Source organism: Hippocampus comes, unplaced genomic scaffold (genome assembly GCF_001891065.2).
Source record: "Hippocampus comes isolate QL1 unplaced genomic scaffold, H_comes_QL1_v1.1 scaffold568, whole genome shotgun sequence".
NCBI classification, from domain to species: domain Eukaryota; kingdom Metazoa; phylum Chordata; class Actinopteri; order Syngnathiformes; family Syngnathidae; genus Hippocampus; species Hippocampus comes.
Window position 1 is genome coordinate 162,699 of NW_017842052.1, and position 20,727 is coordinate 183,425.

Below are 20,727 nucleotides of genomic sequence, written 5' to 3' on the forward strand. Positions count from 1 at the left end.
ACAGAAAAAAAACAAAAAAAAAAAAACAGCCTTATGTGTCAAAAGTAATGAACAGTAAGGGCTTGGAGAAAAAGCATCTCATTAATTCGCTCATTTTGTCATGCGCAGTGTTCTGGACATCACCTGACCTGAAGTGAACCATAACCGGATCCATTCTGAGTGTCGTCGAGAGAGTCCCCTCACACCAAATCACAGCCGCTGATCTTGTATTATTGTTGCGATACTCAACCTTGTTTCTTCAGTCAATGGAACCTTTTCATGAAGCAACAACACAAAAGGCGTGTTGGTCGACCTCCAACGGAGGAAGCGAGGAGACTCATTTGCGTGACAAAACACAACGGGATCAAAACTGCATTCCGACGGCCCCGTTTCCATTCTCATTTTGAACGCCGCGGTGGGCGTGACAACGGATGAAATGAAAAACAAAAAGAAAAAAAAAGATAGAGAACTGTCTGGTTGCTCTCTCTAATTAGCTTCTGTGTATATGAAATCACGCTTCACTGAGAAGAAACCCAGCCACCCCCCCCCCCCCCCACACACACACACACGGACACACATCACGCCTTCCCATATTGTTTACAAATCCCCTGGAGATTAAACTTTGCAACAGAACAATCACTGAACGCTGTGAAAACAAACACGGGTCCTCTGGGTCTGATTGTTAGAACAAGAGTTCGTCCAGTCGAGACAAGAAAGAAATCTACTTAAACATTCTGCTCTGGAATTCAGCTCGGCGATGGCCAGCATCGCTCTCTTGCCCGGCACTCCGGGAAGAGCCGCTTCTGTCCACGCTTCGCACAACCGGATAATAACGCATACGTTGGGCAAGAAGGCAAACAAAGCTCCAATCGAAGAAATGTGGCCCAAGTCAAAGTTGCTTCGAGGGCACTACTGGATGGGCATCCCGCAACCTTTTCCGGTGAATCCCCACAAATACAACTGCAAGTTACTAAACTGTGCGCTCGCTGACAACTGTGTGCTATTCCGAGCGTGTGATTATGAAGCCCCGCCCCCCCCTCCAAAAATGTTATATTTTGTCAGCTGTCAAGGGAGTCGGGGGGAGGGGGGAACTGGGTCGGTTGGAGTGGGTGGAGGACTGAAAATCCTGAAAATTGTACGCCCCCCACCCACCCTCTTGGATATGGATGCTCTTTAGGATTTTTCTTCAACGGCAGGGGCCAGGTGTGGGGATACGGGGGCTCTGTTTTACGTGCGTCCAGATTTTGCTGCCCATGGAAATATTTTTGTCAACTTGGGATGGGGGGGGGGGGGCAGCCTGTGAATGCATCGTCAGCCCCGCCAGTGCACGCCGCCGCTTAGCAGTGAAATCAAATGTGTCACCTGACCTCCAGTAAACCGGGCCTTTGCCAGGTCCATTATTAGTGTGGTGCCACGGGCCAGAGAATAATAGCATTCTAAATCCCAGTCCATCAAGTTTTGCTCTCGCGAGTGCGATTTTCAGCCACTTTTCTCCATTAAAACGAAGCGGCTTGGGGAGAGGGCGAAACATCAAGCCATTCGTGCCTTGTATGAGCAGCTGAATGAGCGGTACGGCTGGACCAACTACCGAGCAATTTGTTCCTGTTACTGCCATTGGAGTCGCAAGTTTGACTCAAATTTGCATTCAAATCCGAACACAAGTGCCCTTTTGGCTTCTCGGCAGTTGGAACAAAATAGAAAGCCTGCGAACGATTAAACAAGTCAAAAAGCACATTTTCTTCCCAATGAACCGACAAAACCATTCTTTTCAAGTCCCACCGAATCACACATTCTGTTTTTATGTTGGCATTTGAATTCATTGGGTAAAAAGATTTTTCCGTTTATTTTTTTCTGGGAAAAGAAAACCGCCATTTCATATGAACACATGAAAAGCAGAGGTGAGCAGTCCGAGGTGAAGCCCAGCCGCCGCTCGGATTGACCCCGGCGCACGTACAAGCCTGCTTTGCATCCTATCGAAACACCGCTCTTACATTCTCGAAAAAAAGACAAAGTCTGTCAGCGTTTTGCACGCAAAATTCAGATTCGGCTTTGACTTGTTTTTGTTTTGAGGGTGTCGCCGTACGTTCTCCCGTCCGCCCCCTTGCCGTGGACTTACCTGGCTTGGATCCTTCAGCCACAGAGCCGTTGTACACCTGGTTCTTAAACTCGGGTCTGTTGTCATTCATGTCAATCACGTAGATGTACAAATCAATGGGATTCTCCACCTGGTTGCCGTTCATGTCCACCGCGTGGGCTCGCAGCTGCCGATGCACATGCAAGCAAGCAAAGACGCCATCGTTAGAAGTCAACGCAAACACTCAACAGCAGGAACACTCAACACATTTGGACGGCGGACTCACAGACCAACTTGGACGTGAGCTTCATTAAATTGGCTCATGTTTTCTGGAGTCCAACATATCAGCTGCTGCAGGTTTGGATACACGGCGGGGGGACCGGCGGCCGTTTAAAAGCGCCTTCCTGAGTCACATATACCCCTTTTCCACCCCATAATAATAATAATAACTATGCGCTGTTAACATCTGCTAGGGAACTTAGCATAGCATCGATTATGATTGTTTGTCGTATCTAAGAGTCAGGGACATGCAATCAACAAACGCTTCTGTCTTTCTGAATCCTTGTAGATGATGATGATGGGGCTGGCTGCGAGTCGGAGAAGGCACGCTATCCGGGCACATTCGCCATCGCTCTTCTGGTGCGTAGGAGTTTGTGCAAAACTTCCGCGCGTCCAGGGAGTCATTCCTCTACATCTGCGATGGTCATGATAACCCCGCCCCCCCGGCCCCCGTCGTAGCGGGTGCCAGACTCTGATGCTTGAAATTGGGGCCAGTTTCAAGCACCAGTGCGAGACCTCCAGCCAATTTCAGCGGTGGAAAAAGAAAGAACGGGTGCTAACCTGGGCACTGGCACGCAAGTAGCGCTAGCACAAGGGCCATCAATTGTGTGTGCAATTTTGCCATTGGCTGAGCCACAGCAATGGCGACAACCGACCGAGCAGCTCCATCTGTTTTCTCAGCAGCGAATATGGCACACTTGAAAGATGGGTGACTTCACTTAGCGGGACTGCTTGTGTGCGAGCATGTGTGATAAGCAAGCTGCAATTTTGTTTGCATTCATTTAAGACTCTGTTTACTGAGGCCATGTTGCTCGTGGATTTGTATGCGGTATTCAGCATGCGTGCATCAGTCCTGAGTGTGTGTGTGTTCATTTGAATATGCCTTGCAGATGATAGTTTGTGTGTTTCTAAGTTTGGCAGAAAAAAAAAAAAGAATGTGATGCGGGTGGGGGAGAAGGGGGGCTGGGTGGGGAATTGACGGAAGATATGCGCCTGTACGCTTTTGCAAAAGTATGAAATGACATTGCTATTCTGTGGGGCCAGTTTTACTCCACAATGGCCCACAAGGGCTTGGATTTCCCCGTTTGACAAGTCCAGAGAACCCTCGTTTAATCGCGCCGGTTACGCCCCAAAAAGAAGCCGATGTAAATTTGGCAAGCGGTACAGAGACGAGGCGCGGAGACTGTTGCCGTTGGTCCGCGGTCCCTTAGCCAATGCGGAATGCGGAACACAATGCACTCTAGGAAAAAAACCCGCACCCCCAAAAAATCAGTGGAACGGAGAAGTTGTGAAAGGTTAAGCACGTTTTGTGAGACTTCGCCGTAATCCAGAACCAAACTTTGACACACACACACACACACACACACGCACCTTTGATCGCTTTTCGCCGTGCCTTAAATATCCGAGCGATTGAAATATACACGCACCCTAAATTGCGGCCACCTATGGCAATATTACTGTTTGCTAAAGCTATGACCAAACGTTTGGATCAACCACTTCACGTAAAAAGGACACTACGTAATTAGCGGCAAAAGAAAAAATCAGTCCTTTGTGTCCCCAAATTTGGGCCCCAATGTAGCAGCTCACGTTTACGTTCTTGAAGAGCGCGCACGTATGCGCACACACCGCATCATACGCGCTGAGCTATTCCAGATATAATACACGCTACAGTGGTCAAATAAGACGTCGGTCTTTGGGCATGTGAACGAGGCCCAGTGAAACGCGCGCGTGTGTTCGTACAACACAACCAAGCAGGAACAACTCAATGTCATTTGCTCAATTGCTTTGCTGAGTCACAGGAGCTTTGCCTGACAAAGCTAAAGCCCAGACGATGAGCCGGGCTCGCCCCCCCCCCCCCCCCCCGTGCTCGTCTGTCAAAAACAGCAGGCTCTTCTCTCTCTATTCACGCGAGCGGCCGGCTAACAAGCAAAGTTTGGCCTGTAAGAGCTCAGCAATGCTTGGAACTTCCTGTCAAGTTGAAATAAAATGAGAGATGGGGGTAAATTTCCCCTGGGCCCGTCGCTTGCAACATTCGCTAACCATATATCATGCATCACTTCGAGAGCAGCGGGAGTCCACACAAGTCTAACGAGGAGCCCCGCTCGACGAGAAACTAATACGCCCGCACTCTCGCGCTGCGGCGTGACGCTTCTTTTCCTCGGGAACCGACAATCGGCCGGCGTTATCGATCCCAATTCGCCGGGTGCGCAGGAGAGATCACGCGCGGTCAACAAACACGCATACGTCTTCCTTGACATTTCCACAGCGCAGAAGGTAAGAAGGAACTCGTCGGAAAGAGAATGGGAAAGCGACGTACGAGACAATTCAATCAAGAGGACGATCCCCGGAAGATATGTGCCTGTTCGTACGGCACGTGCGCGCCAGCGTGTTGGCGGAGACGCTGAAGTGATCAACTCCCTTTTATTCCATCTCTAATCCGAGACGGCCGCATGCGTTTGCATTAGTTCTATCGGCAGCGCGACCATCTATCACGCTGACGGGCGCCGGAGTGGAGGTGTCGCACTTTTGGGGCGATATAAACTCAACCTGCACTGCCTGCGTATGAAGCAATGGCCCGGGTGTTCAAGGAGCTCTCGTGCAATCTGTATAACCAAATCATTGGTGCACAAAGATGTTCACAGCGGGTTCCGGAGGGGATGTTCAGTTCGTCACCATCTCAGGTAGTGAGGCCCCCTGCGCGGCAGGCATGCCGGCTTCCCGCGCAGCGAGCCCGGTCAGAGGTGCTGCGCGCTCAAGGTAAGCGTGCGGCATCGTGTCAGGCTGCCTTGGTTCAGACGAGGCTGCTGGCCGCAAAGGAGAACGAGTGAGGCCCGAAGAAGTGAGTAGAGAGGAACCTCCATGTGCTTATGGGGTCAACCAAACTATGGCCTGAGGGCCATTTGCGGCCCGTTGTCCAATTTTCAGCGGCCCGCGACACAACACGAATAAATAAATTAAATCAGAAAACTAAAAACTCTATTTGTACATAGGTGCGTACGCGCGTCCGCTCACCCGCTCTGATTGTAAGAATAAAATTTGGCGCGCTTGAGCACATTTCTCCGTTCGAGGCACCCCATGCGGTCGAAATTACAGCCGAGGTGTCTATTGTGGCTTTCATTGCCGAATGGAGAAAATGGAGGGACACGGCAACGCAAATGTGCTCTGACTTGGGCTTTGCTTTCGGCACGCCGCGACATCAAGGGTGGAACGAAACGTCGACAGGAGAAGAGGAAAGGCGGGGCCACGTTTGCACTGGAGATGAGTGGGAGCTAACGAGAGCGGCTTGAGCGGCGAGGTCAATCCGGCGGACGAGACGCGCAATTATCGAAGGATCGCCTTACGTGGAAGGAGGCTCTCTCCTCTCTGTCCAGGGGTTGAGTGACAAACATGTTGCCGCTGATGGGGTCGATGTTGTAAATGCCGCTGGGGGGCTGATCGGCACCCGCCCCGGTGATGCTGTAGCGGATGCCGGCATCTTTGTCCTGGTCCGAGCGAATCTGAGGGGGGAAAAAAAGAAAAAAAAATTCAAAGGAGAGCATTTCATCGAAAGCGCCGTCTTCGGTCTGGATGTTTCTTTACATACCGGTGGGGTAAAAGTGACTTTTTTGTCTCCGGCAAGATGACAACTGATAACTGGGCATTTGAGTGAAGCGTCAGATCGCGCCGTGCACCTGAGGTGTTGCTCTCACGTAAAGCGGAGGGCCGCCTTTCCGTTTGAACACCTCGCAACATTCATTATTTGCGACCACAATGAGAACATCAATACTTTTGCTCAGCGCCTTTGCTGACAAAAGAAGATGGATTTGTCGTAGTTCTTTCAGCGCCATTGATTTTTACGACGTCCAAAAAGACGTCGGCGTCCCCGTCATTCATGTGACAAGATTTGGCTTGCTCGCTTTACCGACGGAACATTCTCACCTCCGCCTCCCTTTGTCCCGACTGCCCGGAATGGATTGATCAGCGAATGCAATAAATGTGAAACCGGAGCCCACGCTGACGGGGACGTTTTGTTCGCGGAAATTCAGACTCATTCAGAGGTTTTTTTTTTTTTCTTCCCAAACACGCGGCCAAGAAAAGTGCAACGAAATGAATTTGTTTCGGAAGACAGTTGAGCTAGCAGACAGCTTTGCAGTCAACATGGCCGCGTCGCATCTGTCTTATGGATGAGCGGTTCGTTACTTGGGCGGAGGCTGCAGGTTGTTTCCCGTTGTAGCAATTTGTTAGTTTTACGCGGGACGATGGAGCCCGTCTACTTGCATCCAGAGGCAACGCCGGACGTTATTTTACCTCTGCGTTATCCAGCCAAGGTCATCCATTTTGAGGTTTTCACATTTTTAAACTGAAACTCTCCCGACGATTCATTCCACTTTTCGACCCGTTGAATGTTTTCAGGACATGAAGGCAAAAGGACGTCAGCCTGAACCGGCAGTGCAACCGTGATGGTTTCTGGTGCCTTTCTCAAGGGGGCAGAAAAAAAAAAAAAAAACATGATATAAGCATCTCTACGGTGACCATTTCCTGGTTTGGGCCATTCTTTCTAGTCGGGGGAGTGGAGTCATTCCAGAGAGAAGCGTTGCCGTTGGGAGACCACCACAAACGCTCCCTTCAGCTGGTAACACATTTTGGGGGACTTGGTCCACAAATGCTCTCACGTCATCTTTTGCCTAATGTTTTTTTTTTTTTTTTTAAATGAGTCCAACCCGTTATTTTGGTTCGGGAATAATCACAGACTCAAATGGCGAAAAGTGAAAGCTGGAATCATCTTTTCTGGTTATCTTTCGCTTCCTCTCCAACGCAATTTCCTCGGTCTGCGAGTCTGCAGATCATGCATGAAAATGAAATGAGTTCATCCGTTCAGCTTTGACGGCGGCATCTCTCTGTTTGAACACGATAGCCTCTCTTTTAATTTCCACAGTTGTCTTCCCACAGCCACGGAGCAGAACTTTGCTGCAAGCCGTTCGCAGGTTGCCCCCCACGCCCCCCCCCCCACCCCGTCGACACGGCAACCAAGCGTAATCTCAAGTACGTTTCTCTCAATCATATTGCCGAGTCTCGTTTTTCGACCACGTCTGTCCGTTTTTCACAATGCCTGCTGTGGCAATGCCAATCAGATCGGAATCATTAACTCATTCAATGCCAGAACGTAAAAATACGTTTGCAAATGCCCCACCATTTTGTGCCAAAACAGTAGAAATACGTTTGGGGTGTTTTTTTTTTTTTTTTTTTTTTTTTTAATTAATTAGAAAATATTAATAAAGGGCTTTATGCACCGAGGCTGCGGGAATGACTTCGGTATGATAAATGACCACTAGATGGCAGGAGCGGCGTTGATCAGATCTTGGTCCACACAGCGTGTTAGTGGGCGTGGCGGCGGTACGGCGATTCGAGGTGTGGCCACGACTGAAAATATGGATAAATACCGGCAGCTAACTCAACAACAGCGCTTTTTCAAATTAAAAAAAAGATGACCAAGTCCCATCGAGGTCCCATCGTCATCCTTGACAAACACACACCCACACACAAAACGTTCATGAAAACTTCGATTCAGTTCATTTTGGATTCCAAGTGAACATTCTCTTGTTCATGCCTCCAAGTCCAAGAGCCAGCTTCGTGTGAAGTGCTTGGCAGCTAAGAGTCACAGCGTGTTCACAAAGTGAGGAACGAGCTCAGTTCAATAATTCAAAATACATTCCACCCCCCCCAAACCGTGCACACAGTTGCCGGTCATTGCGTCTTGCCGGAATCGCAAAGCAGTCAGCGTGCGGCTGGCCTGTTGAAGTCATATTGCGGACGTGACATGTGACCTCTGCCTGCTTAACATTCCGCACATTGCTGTCACCTGAGGTCACGCGTCACTTTGACTGCAACATCTTCATAAGAGGACTTGAAACGAATACGCGGGACAGATGAAGAAGCGCGACGTCTCCAAGTTCCCGGGAATCCCATGAGTGACAACGCCGCAATTGAACCCATTCGAATGGAATGCTAATGACAAAAGCTCCGATTTGTTTTTTTTTCTTCTTTTCATCCTCCCCTCGCACTTAGAGTGAAAGAAAGGCAGCGAGCGCTATCACCATCATCTCTCCCGCTCCCGGTGGAGTAACTGGCTACTAATCACACTAAAAATAGCCGAGAAAGGCAGATGCAAGGGACTTAACTTGATGTCTGTCTCCCTCAGATCAGACCAGACATCAGATAAGTGACCTATTTGTAGCTCTTTGAGAGTGATTTCCTTGATTACTGACAACCACTGGGATCCTCTGGGACAGGCTATCAGCATGAGAGGAAAAATGGCAATAGGTGGAGGGAGAGAGAGAGAGAGAGAGAGGGAGGAATGCAGGGAGAAAGAGAGAGAGGCACGGGAAGCGAAAGCAGTAAGAAGAATTATTGTTGTGTAAATCCCTTGGGGGGTGTCACAGGACGCGAAGACAGAGGGATAGTCATTGAGCATAGCCACTTACGTTCCAATTCGAGTAATACAAACGTTGGGTCGGTCCGAATCCCCTTTGATTGATCTGACCCCAGCAGGAAAAGCAAGCGAAATTCCAGCAGACTCATTTTTACGCAACAGCGGATGCTGACTCATCACGCTAAGACAACCGCGCAGCACGCAACTCGGCACAGGACAAACATCGAGCTGTTGTTTTCTTGACATGATAGAAGGCTTCCAGAGAGCAAGAAAATAATTCAGCCGTCAGGTCACTGAAGGACAACGTGCGGCAGGCAGCCGTCGTATGACAGGACGGTGCTGCGCTGCCTGCCGTGGGCTAATGGAAGGAAATAATGTGAAATTGTGGCTCTCCGCTCTTTGCTAGGCTATTTTATGTCCCATGTCCACTTAATGGTTCAGGCATGTGTTGTGGTGTCCTTCATTTCAAAGCTTTTTACAGGGACGCTCATTTCCCATCAGCAAGCAGCAAACTGTTTCTTTTGCACTGGAGTTGCTGAAACTGTCGTTGAACCGCTGTACCGTTTGGCTCAAAACAGCATGGGAAACATAGCGATGCGGCCACGTATCGCTATGTTTCTCCAACGTGGACTCATTGACTGCCAATACGTAAAATGACGTTTGCAAAAACCCTCATCATTTAGTGCCAAAATGTAGAAATTACCTTATGGGTGGTCTTTTTGGGAAAAAAATGCAATAAATGGGCTTCGTGCAGCACCTCAATAAGTATCAAGGCTTTGGGTATAATTTCAGGATAATAAATCACCACTACATGGCAGGAGGGCCTTTGATCCGATCTTGGTGCACGCACCCGTGTGTGTGTATCTTTTGAGTACGGCAATCCCACGTGCATGGCGAGGTGGTGTGTGAAAGCAGTGTGGTGGTGAGAGCATGGATAAAGTTCAACGTTCATGCCAAGTTCATGCATCAGGGCAACGAACTGTTATTTTGCGATCAAAGTGTCCTTTTTTGTGTTGTTATTTAGTAGGTAAGCATTGTTTAGATATTTGAGCGATGACAAATGCAACAAAAAAAAATAGCATCTAAGGGAAAGTTGTGCTTGAAATGTATCCTTTCACAAAAAGCTCTTTTTCTCAAAATTGTTCTTGGAAATGAGTATTTTCAATCAACTTGTTCAACTGCTGTTTACGAAAGAATGGTAAGAGGCGGAAATGTGTTTCCCTGATGAAAGGAGAGAATTCAAGCTTTCTTTTGGTAGCTTGCATGCTTGTATAGCTACTGAAGTCCGTTTTCTGTAGCCCTTCAAAAATGAGTCCAAATGGTCAAAAATGCCTGCCACCGGCTCTCCCAATTGGAGAAAAAAAACAGCCGCGTACCATAGCTACTGGACGTCAGCTTGATGCTTCCACAATGAACATATTTTCGTCTGCCCTGAAAAAAAAGGTGCAAATGTGCCAAGTGGTAGCATTTGACTCTTGAAAATCGGGGGCAAAAGAGCCTTTGACTGTGTTGCAAAAGCACCTTTTCTGTCTTCTGCCGCAATGAAAGCAGTCAAGCTGAAATGCCTCGATAACGGTTTCTCGTGACTCGTGCCATTATTACTGCGGTTCAACTCTTGAAGGAGTTGGACCATGAATGACTCCACCGGGCCCAATATTTCACACTGTACATGTGGAAGAGGCCCTCGAGACATTTTGTACTGGCCCTCCACCAAATCTCTTTTATGAGCTTTGATTCAGCCACTGTAATTGTACGACGTTCAGGATAAGGGACCGAGTTCGCCGCTGACTTCGGACGAGTTTATTATGCGGCAGCAACTAGTCTGACGTTCCTCTTCCTTGACTTTTTGTCACGCACTTGAACTACAGAAAAACGAAGCCTACTGACGAAAAGAAAGGAGTCGGCTTGGCTCCAGCAAACGTCAATGACACGCCTTTTCCACCGCAAAAAAAAAAGAAACTTGGCGCTCGTTCGGCGCAGGGCCAGTGCTGCGCTTCGTTGGTGCTTAACGAGTTCTGACGAAGAACGTGTTTGGTTTTTCATTGGCAAAGCGCCAAGTAAGAGACACGTCGTGACGACATCGTAAGGCGTCCAAGGTCACTGCTCATTGACGTTTACCCAGGAGCGCCTGCGCTATTAATGACAAGAAATAAATCAATTATAACAAAATAATATAATAATATAATAATAATACGCTGTTAGCATCTGCCAGGCAACTTAGCGCAGCATCGATTATAGTCAGGGACATGCAATCAGCAAACGCTTCTGTCTTTCTTAATCAACGTAGATGATGAAGAGGCCGGCCGCGAGTCGGAGATGGCGTGCTATCCGGGCACATCCACATCCATCGCTCTTCTGGTGGGATGCAATTGTGCCAGAATTGACCGCTCAAAACTTCCGTGTGTCCAGGGAGTCCTTCCTCGACATCTGCCATCGTCACGATAACCCCGCCCCCTGACATAGTTGGTGCCAGAGTCTGGCCCGACGCATTATTGGGGCCATCTTAAGCACCGGTTTCAAGCACCGGAGCTAGAACCATATTCGGCGGTGGAAAAAGAAAGAACGGGCGCTAACCTGGGCACTGGCCCGGAACTGGCACCAGCACAAGCGCGGTGGAAAAAAAGGCCCCGAGTGGAGAAATGAGGCCAGGTGGTTTTCAGAACAAATGCTTCCGGTTGACTGCACTGCACTGCCCAACTTTTCAAGACAGAGAGAGAATCCCCCCCCCCCTCCCCCAACATGAGTATTTACATCTGAAACTAAGCCAATCTCTGGAGCCCGCGAATGGGTGAATTGCTGGGTTAAGTAGCGTCATCAAGAGCGTCTGAAAACGACGTTGTTGAAAATCATTGCTTGATCGTGTCTCATCTCTCCCCGCTGTTATACGGGCACGACGCAAATGGCGACAGCAGATGCGATTCCTGCAAAATGCGAGTTTTGCATATGGCTCCGATGCTTGCCGCCGTGCCACTCATCTGAGATGATGCGCTCTACTTTTGATTGGCAAGAAACATTCCGGTCTGATTGGCCAGCCACTCAAACAGAAGCATATTCCGTGCGAGTGAACAGCCAAGCGGTTGATAAAAAAAAAAAAAAAAGCCGGGACCACGAAATCGAGACAGCCTTCAGATTTCCTTTGCTGCCGACTACAGTGGCAACCATCCATACAGCACGTTACAGCGACTCTAAAGAGAGTCCGGAGAGATGGGGGTGGGGGGTGGGGGGGTTTAGTGGCGTTCTTAAAGGGGAATGATGCGGCTTTGCTTTAAAAATAGTCACACAGGAGGTTTGTGAGAGAGAAGCTGCAAAGGGCTCCGCTTTAATAACTCTCAAATGACCCGTTGATAGCCAACGTAGCTTTCCTGATATTCATGCAAAGGCAGCACAATAGGAAGCGAGCACTGAGATAGGACAGTTTTTGCCTCTGTATAATAATTTTTTTAATTAAATGAGTTTTTCTGTTCTGTTTGTGCTGCCAGCTTTTGTTTTTTTTTTTTTTACTATTGCCAGCATTTCTCCATAGGGTGGCCAGGAAGGAAAATTCTTTCAGTACACAGTAAATGAGTGTTCAACTAACGAAGGTTGGTGGATTCTGTACTGACGCTGTTATTCCGCCTTTTTATTCTTTGTCATTTTTTTTTTAAAACTAATTTTCATGAATTCTTTTAAATCCGCTGAGGTGCCCTGGATTTGCCAAGCCCACCGCAGAGGTGTCAGCAAAATGTCACGCCAGACTATGTTTGCTAAGTTTGTCTCCTTTGAGTATCCGTAGCAGAAAGATGGCAGCGAAACATGGCAGCCATCTGGAGGTGAGGAGCGCCCGATGTCAGAGAATTAGCCATTACTTCACCAACAATCGCATAAAAACTTTTTTTTGATGCAATATAGAACTTTTTTTTTTTTTTTTTTTTTTACATATTCTTAAAATTTAGTAGTGGACTTTGGAAATGATGAAAAATCGACACATTTCCTTGAAGCCGGATTTCTTTTATCGCTCCATTGATGACAATTTGATCATCCCCATTGTCTGATTTTGATGAGTTACCCCGAGGACAAAACGGCTGCACAATTTTTACATTTTGCAGCTTTAAAATATAGATGAGATGCTTTCTCAAGCATGCCCTTGTGCTCATGCTTGCGCGTCACTGCCTCCACCTCAGACCATTAACCAGACGGCGGAATGAAATGTAGGACTGGGCAAAAAAAGAAAAAAGAAAAAAAAAGAAAGCAATTACAGAGAGAACAAATATTAATGGGAGTTAAGAAGTGACGAACAAACCCAATTACGGCATTAGCCAGACAATTTAGAGGAGCTCTGCAGGAAGAGCGAATCCTGTTGAATTGTACCAGCGGTCGCTCTGCATTAACTATGACATTAATTCCCCCGAATCACAGCGTGGGAGAAGAAGGAAGAAAATATATCGAGGAAGTTCCGTTGTAAAGAGCGCCAGAGATATTCCGGTTATAATGAGATGGAAAAAGAGGATGCGGAGGCCCACCGTCTTGTCTTACTTACCAAAGAGGGTCGATTGCATTCTTCTACCCATGGACGCACGATACAAGAGGAAAAAGTCAAGGACTGTCGATCTGGGGACTGAAACCCTGGCTAGTTTCGGCAAGTCTTACACAATAAGAGAAGAACAGGGCGTGAAGGGTAGAAGATCGAGGCAAGGGATGGCTTTGTGGCGCTGCGGAGCTTTGTGCCGTCCTTGCACTTTCATTTCTGCCGACTTTCAGCATGAACGTGCACGCTTCCACACAATCTCCTGCCACGCGCTCGCACGGGAGGCGGTCGACCATGCGAGGCCGGCCGCTCGGCGGCAGCCTGAGGCCAGTTGAAAGCTCTTCTGGCACGCCCAAGGTGGGCTCGGTCCAAGCAATCGCTTCAAGGAGCCCGGCCCTGTTTGGATCGGGGGTGGGCGGAGGGGCGGGTGACTCGAGCTGCCAATGTGAGTCCAACGAGAGTGCTTCCGAGCGAGCCGCCAGCCGGGTCAGAGTGGTTGACAGTTCTTTAGCGAGAGGCTTTTTCCGACTACTGGGGTGGCTCTAATGGGACTGTCACCTTCTAATTGTCCGACCGGGAACGCCGGGATTGACGCGCACGCGCCCTGGCCGAGATGTGCACCAAAGGCTCCGTTTTCACATCTTTGTTCCGGCTTCAATTCATTCAGGAAACGTATCGTTCGTAGCAATTCTACGGGCCCACGGCGTATTATCACAGCCAGCGTTGGTGCATTTAAAACATTTTTTTTAAACTCAATCACAATTGAACAATGGCATCAGTTTTTGAGAATGAGAGACACGTGCACTTTTGTCAAAGTGAAATTATTGAAATGGATGACGTGGTGATGTCTGGCTCGCCGCCCGGGCCGCAACGATACGGGGGCCGCAAATAGATCAACCAGCGGGCCGGATGCCGACCGCAGAGCGCCTATTGAGTACCCCTGGTCTAGACAATATCGATTTGACAAACGAACGGTTCACTCGGAGTCGCAGATTTTTATTGAAATAATGAAACGTCAACAGAATGACTTCTAGGAAGAAATGCCATATTTTGTTTGTGTTTGTCTGCGCTCGAAAAAAGCCAATTGATCAGTCGGGAGTATTGGTGCAATTCTTTCAATACAAACAAAGACAAATGAAAGGAGCCAATACGACTAACCTTCCTCAGACTCAGCATCTGTGGATTTGATTTTCCATTTCGCGACGTCTAAAAAGACCTTTGTTCTGAAATGTTACCGTCGATTGTTCTCCTGAGAGTTGCTCATTACGGCGTGCGAGAGGAACGATCATCCCACAGCGTTGATTTGTAATGTAATGTAATCGTTCGCAATTGTCTTCCATCCTAGAGGGAGGCAACAGACGAGAGGGAGACGCCAACTTTAAAAGGAACGTTGGCAAAGCGTTTTGTACTTCACGAAAAAGGGAAGCGGCACCGCCCCCCCCTGGATTCGTCGTGGGGCAACGCAGGTACGGTGCTGTGCTTTTAAGGAAGCAAACGCCCCCATTCTTGAAACGACTTTATACCGAAGCCATCGGGTGACAGGCGAATTGTTCAAACCCTTTTGTCGAGGAATTGCGCGCGGGAGCGTGTCCTCTTCGCGAGAAAGAGGAGCAAAATCGGAGCAACTATTCCTGGAAACCTTGTTAAGCGTGCATGAGTCAGCGCGAACGGCACAGATTCTGGGACAACGGAGTCGGGAGGGAATGCAAATTGGGCCCTGTCCTCATTCCAACCTTGAAAGAAATTGTCAACAAACTATCATCTTGAACAGAAAAACTCAACTCGGTCTGATTTTCGGTCACAAACGGAGAGCGAGAGACCGCACATTTGAGTGGCTTATATGGTTGAACGGAAGTAGGCGCGCTCCTCGGAAAAAGAAATCTCGTTGAATTGACTCTGTTTTATTGTCTCAAGTGTCGGCAGGAAATAATGTCATCCGGATCTACACGCATCCATTTTTTTTTCCTGGGATCTAGATGATTTTTGCGTCACCACTTGACAACATAAACAAATTCCAAACACCTTTTTTGCATCGATGGCTTCAAATGGGGAATTTGAGGCCGAATGGTGAAGCAAAGGGCAATGAAAGTGTTTTGGTGAGTTTTTCCCTTTGACCTGATTTCGAAAGAATACCCCAAAATGATTCATTCCCCCCCACCTCCCCAAAAAAGTCCGTTTTTCCACAGATTGTCCCGATTGGACGTATGGCTAGCTGGGGGCCTAAACCGGCTGACTTGAGATATTTAGATGGGGCGCACCCCAAACTGGTCGCCAGTCACGATCGCTGGATTTGTTTTTCCTTTTTTGAAGTATGCATCATAGATAAAAAGTGACTCGACATTTTTGATCGCTACGAGCTCGGGTGTAATCCTCTGTGCAAAATGACATTTTATATTCTGAATAAGATAAGACTGTTCTGCAAAGTGTGTGCTGAGTGTTCACTGCGAACGCTCAAGCTGCCCTGCGCAACGAGCCCTGCGGTTTGGCCAGGAAAAAAAACAAAAAACAAAACCTTTGTTTCCTCTCTTCAAGTGTTGAGTGCCAGCGTATGCTTGAGCCAATCTTTGCTTGCGCTTGCGTTTGCCTTTGACGGAATGTCGCCAAATGAGGAAGCCGTTGTTGTGCGGGTGACCCCTTTCGCCCCCTCGTGCTTCTCGCGCTGTCGTTTGAGAGCACAATCGTAATGAGGGAACACGAAACCGTGTTGTTGCTCTCCCACTCACCTGAAAACCTTGCATTTTATTTGATTTTTTTTTCCCCCTTCCAAAGTGTGACAGCGTGATCAAAGTCGTGCTTGATAGAGAGCATCGCTGCAGTTCAATTTGGCTCTCGGTGAAGGCACGGTCGCGCACAGCATTCTGGCAAAGGAAAATGTCCCAATCCCATCCTCCTATCATCTTTCCTTTGATTGGGGGAAGCAAAATGTTTTCAAAAGCCTTCAAAAAATGTTGTGCGATTGTTTCCAGGGGATTGATCGTCTCCCCGGCTCTGGTCGGGAAAAAATTTGAAATGCAAGTGGGATCTTTTGACCGCATCCAAGTACCTTCCATCAGTTTTGGCCCATCACTAGCATTGAGTGGCATGGCATCCCCAGCTACTGTACATCCACAAATGATCCGGACATCGCAGATTTATGCCTATAGGATAGCAAGTAAAGGCCAAAGCAAGTAAAAGATGGCATCCAAGGTCGAAGTGTTGCTCTTGGCGATATCACAGAGCGAGCCGGCTCAAGCACCAAATGCGTACTGCGCTTTCCTTGGGATGCTGACTTGCAGAGGGAGATGACGATTGAGCTTAACACAGCGATTTCATTTCTATAGCACCGGGCATTCTTTCAAAGGGTCACGTTTCTCCCACGTTGCCTTTCTCCATTAAAATCATCCATCTGGCCGTCGAGCCAGAGATCATCGATAGCAATTATCCCGCGCGGGATTGCATGCGCTTGAGTGTCTCCGGGTTACGTGGGGAGAAGAGGAAGCTACACCCTGTTTTGATCACAGTCCATCACAGCGACAATTATGGGCACTCGCTGTAGCTTTTAAAAATATTGTAGAGTCAGGAAAAAAAACAGACCATTGTACTTTAGCCAAAAAAAAAAAAAAAGTGTGTGTGTGTGTGTGTGTGTGTGTGTGTTGTTGAGCTTTAGTGGAAAATCTGCTCTCATGCCAACACGCTTGGGAAAGACGATTTCTGTAATACGACAATGTAAGCCTCGCTGTACAAATGGTCTTATGTGTGGCTGTGTGTGTGTTTGTGTGTGTGTGCGCGCGCGTTGGAAATGCCAGCAGAAAAGCCGCACGCCCGTGTGGGTGACTGATAAGAGACGGACGGCAATACGCCTTCCACGGAAAACTTTTCTTCTTTGAACGTCATCCGCCGGCTCCAATCGCAGCCACGTTACAAATCCAAGTCAGGCCGTCTCCGTCACCAAAACGGCGTCGCGCCAAAGTGCGGCCTATGGCGACCATTTGCGCCAAAAGGGAGACACGGACACAAGCAGATTGCTTTCAGAACGTTGCAAATGGTCAAATGGTGGTTGGCTTCCCTGCCGTGTTTCAAGGGAACACGAGGGGGTTGAGGGCTTCGGGTTCCTGTTATCCGACGACATGCTGTACTTGGGTATGAGGGAGCCCGAGTGTGCAAAGCGATTTGTTCGCTTTTCTACAAGAACACTCAAGTTCAATAGAGGTTTGATGTAAAAAAAGACAGACATTCTTAAAAAAAAAAAATCAAAGTAATTTCAAGTGCATTTTAGCTTCCTCCACTTGGGAAAATGTGGGTGTTCTCATCACTACAATCATTCGTGTCAATGCAAGAGATGTAGTGAGATGTGAAAAATACTCCATTGACTTAAGGCGCAGAGGGAAAACGCTTTTGAATACACCATTGAAGTATTCCTCTGAGACTGCGCTTGGCTTGGGGTTTTTTTTTGTACGCCTTCTGTTCATTGACTCACTATATGGCAAAGGAAATACAGCGATCCCTCGCCACTTCGTGCTTCAAGTTTTGCGGCTTCAGCCCCCCCCCTATCCAAAAATGAATCCAACAAATGGAAAAAATATATCGCCATATCGGCAGCCATATTGTGGAAAGATGCGTTGTTTCCCGTTCATGCACGAATGAGGTTTCTGTGCATGCCGAACAAAGAGCTGACGTCACTCATAGCCTTGCCCCTTCAAAATAAGAGAGTTGCCTTCTTCGCCACCAACACAAGCCTCTTCGCCTCTCTCAGGAGGCAATGTTGAGGAATGTTAATTCATGTCGAAGGTTTTATCACGAAAGACTGAAGTAAATACGTGTACTGTTGTAATGTTTGTCGCAGCGATGTCAAGTCTAAATACCGTTTGCATCGTTGGAACATGCCGGTCCCTGCGATGTTTCTTGTTTGCCATAACGTCAGCGATCAAACAGACGACGATGTAAGTGGTCTGTTGTCAACCGCCTGCAGTGGCAGACCTTCACCAACAGAGGGGGGCGAACATACTGCGGAAGAGCCGTCAAATCCCGATTCGCGGCTAACTATGTGCAAACGTGACATCCACAGACAAACACAAAAATTCCTCGGGGGGAGGGGCAAATCCTACTTTGCGGTTTGTCGCTTTTCGCGGGGGGTCCGGTCTGGACATTGACAACAATTTTCGGCCAGGAAATCTGAGCTCCGCGCAACAATTTCATTCTCCTGGCTGCGCTTTGCATGGTCGGAGTCGGCATTGAATGACATTCCGAAGTCGGTCTCGTGTGATGTCGGTTGGGATTTGTGTCCTGGAAGTTCTCCCCAATTTCAATTTGGACTTCCGGTGTCTGCGCAAATGCCACTCACCCTGACGAGCATGTGAGGAAAGGGTCCTCGGGAGTTCTCGGGCACGTTGATGGGCGGGATGACCCAGTCTCTCTTCTGTCGCCTCAGCCCGTTCCCAAAGGGGCTTCTCGGGTGTTTGCGAGGAAATCGGATGACTCGGGGGAGGGAATCCAAGACTCTGGAGAGCATTTCTTCAATGCTGACCTGGAGAGAAACACAATCACATCGTGCCAAATCATTCCACTGACACGAGAGTTTAGCAATATCAAGCAACGGACAAGACTTATTTAGGAGAGGAAGAAAGCATTTGAAGTCACGTTTCGTCATATGTCACGAGGCCCACCGGCGTCAGTGGATGTTTAACGTGCCGCGCTCAAATTTTTTCAGGCCGACACCGTTATCGGGCGCACGTCTCCGTCCTTTGCGTCACCGCGAAAGCCAATAAACAATATGACATTTTCCTGTCAGGGTAGCATCAGATAAAAGGCATATTGATTCAATAGTGCTGCAATAACAAAGAGGCTGAGGATCGGAGGGGAGACAGCGCTTCATTTTGCTTTGTACTCTGCTGATGTTGATTCCTTTTCTCCCAAAAGTGGATCGACTCACTTCACTCGGTGCGAGCGTTGACGAATGATCAGTGCTTGGCGTCGTTGTCCGTGGATTAAATGACACTTTATTGTGATCTTAAAGGCCCGCATTCGAAAGGCACCACCCCCTTGCCCCCTGGCCCCGCACCCCGTTGCTCAGACTGCTCCCTGTGGCAAAAAGTTGTGTCCTCATCTGTTGAAATGAGGTTCCGAAAGACAGCAGCACGTTTTGTTTTTGGTTTTTGTCATCCGTGGCGCTTCCCCCCAACGTTGCTGTAATCCACCTAATCCTATTGTTGTCGTCTTTCAGAAGACACACGTGCACGCAAACTGGGAGAAGGGTCGTAACCTGACGCTCGGGAGAAATCCTTCAGCTCATCCCAACACCGTCTTTCGCGTACGTCGTCCATGGGCACACGCCACACGTACCAAACCCATCCTGTGCTCAAGCCGGCCGATGGGCCACCTGAGCAAACGAGGACCGTGCTAAAACGTCTGTAATAGCTCACGCATCTTGTGCGAGCAAACACTATCACGAGGCCCTCCCCTCGCCGCCTGCTGTCAGGAGAAACAGAATATGCAAGACGACTTGCTGGCGACGCCACGCAGCTCAGCTCGAAAGGCCAGACAATAATGCGCAGCGGTGTGAAAAACGTCTTTCCTCCTTCATGATTTATTTCTTTATTTTGGGGTATGTCACGCCGAAATGTTTCCCATCATCAGAAAAGAAATTATTTCTTAGCCAAAGTCAACAAGGCAAACACAAAATGCAGTTTTTCAATGAAGGAAAAAAAAAAAAAAGAAGAATCCCAACCGACATGGCCCAGTGCGAAAATGTGAAACAGTAAAATCAGGATCTAACGAGGAGGGGCCAGTCCTTTTTCCACACAGTAGCTTTGAATCTAAAGCCCCCACCGTATCACAATTTCAAGTTAGCCTCCGAAGTTGACTTGGGTTATCTTTGTCTGACCTTTGCAATCGCTTGATGATCTTCAACATTCAAGTTGTTGCGGTTCTGTTCCGTTGGTGACCAACAGGCGGTCTTAGAGGGCTTCTCCTCCAGCGTCGCACCTGTTGCTCATCGCGTCACGGGCTCTTTTCTTTTCCAAGGACTGCCACGCCGACCACCCGGCGCCGGATGTTTCTGTTTCTGTCATGGGTTTTTGTTTGTCACTTTGCTTTATCGTGGTTTTCAGCACTTGGTTTGGACTTCCGTCGTGGGTTTTTGTTTTTTTTGTGACTTCTTCTGTTGCTACTTTTTTTGCGTTGTTTCCCAACGGACGGCGATTGAGTCGTCAGCCAAGCGCATCTGTGCATCTGCAAGTGTTTTTGTCCACTTGTACGCAACACTGAGCGGGGACACAATGCCACGCACGCACGCACGCGTGCAAGTGTGAGTGGGTGGGTGCGTGCGTGCGGTTGTGCGCATATGCCATCCAGCCAGTTAGTGCGAAAATGCCACGCACACACGCACGCAAGTGTGAGTGGGTGGGTGCGTGCGTGAGGTTGTGCGCATATGCCATCCAGCCAGTTAGTGCGAAGGGCTTGAAAGAGCCAGAGGCTGGCAGGGGGAGCCGGGGACGCTCCCCCCCC

General features: G+C 48.5%; 1 protein-coding gene across 2 annotated transcripts in view; it reads right to left on the reverse strand.

Moving 5' to 3' along the window:
* cdh4 (cadherin 4, type 1, R-cadherin (retinal)) overlaps positions 1 to 20,727 on the reverse strand; it is a 124,852-nt gene that overhangs the window by 16,516 nt on the left and 87,609 nt on the right. For both annotated transcript variants that reach the window (XM_019859773.1, XM_019859772.1), the window contains exons 4-6: positions 18,566 to 18,748; positions 5,674 to 5,829; positions 2,096 to 2,240 (exon numbers count right to left, since the gene is read on the reverse strand). In XM_019859773.1, the coding sequence (XP_019715332.1) occupies positions 2,096 to 2,240; positions 5,674 to 5,829; positions 18,566 to 18,748 (484 nt within the window). The remainder of the gene's footprint in view (positions 1 to 2,095; positions 2,241 to 5,673; positions 5,830 to 18,565; positions 18,749 to 20,727) is intronic.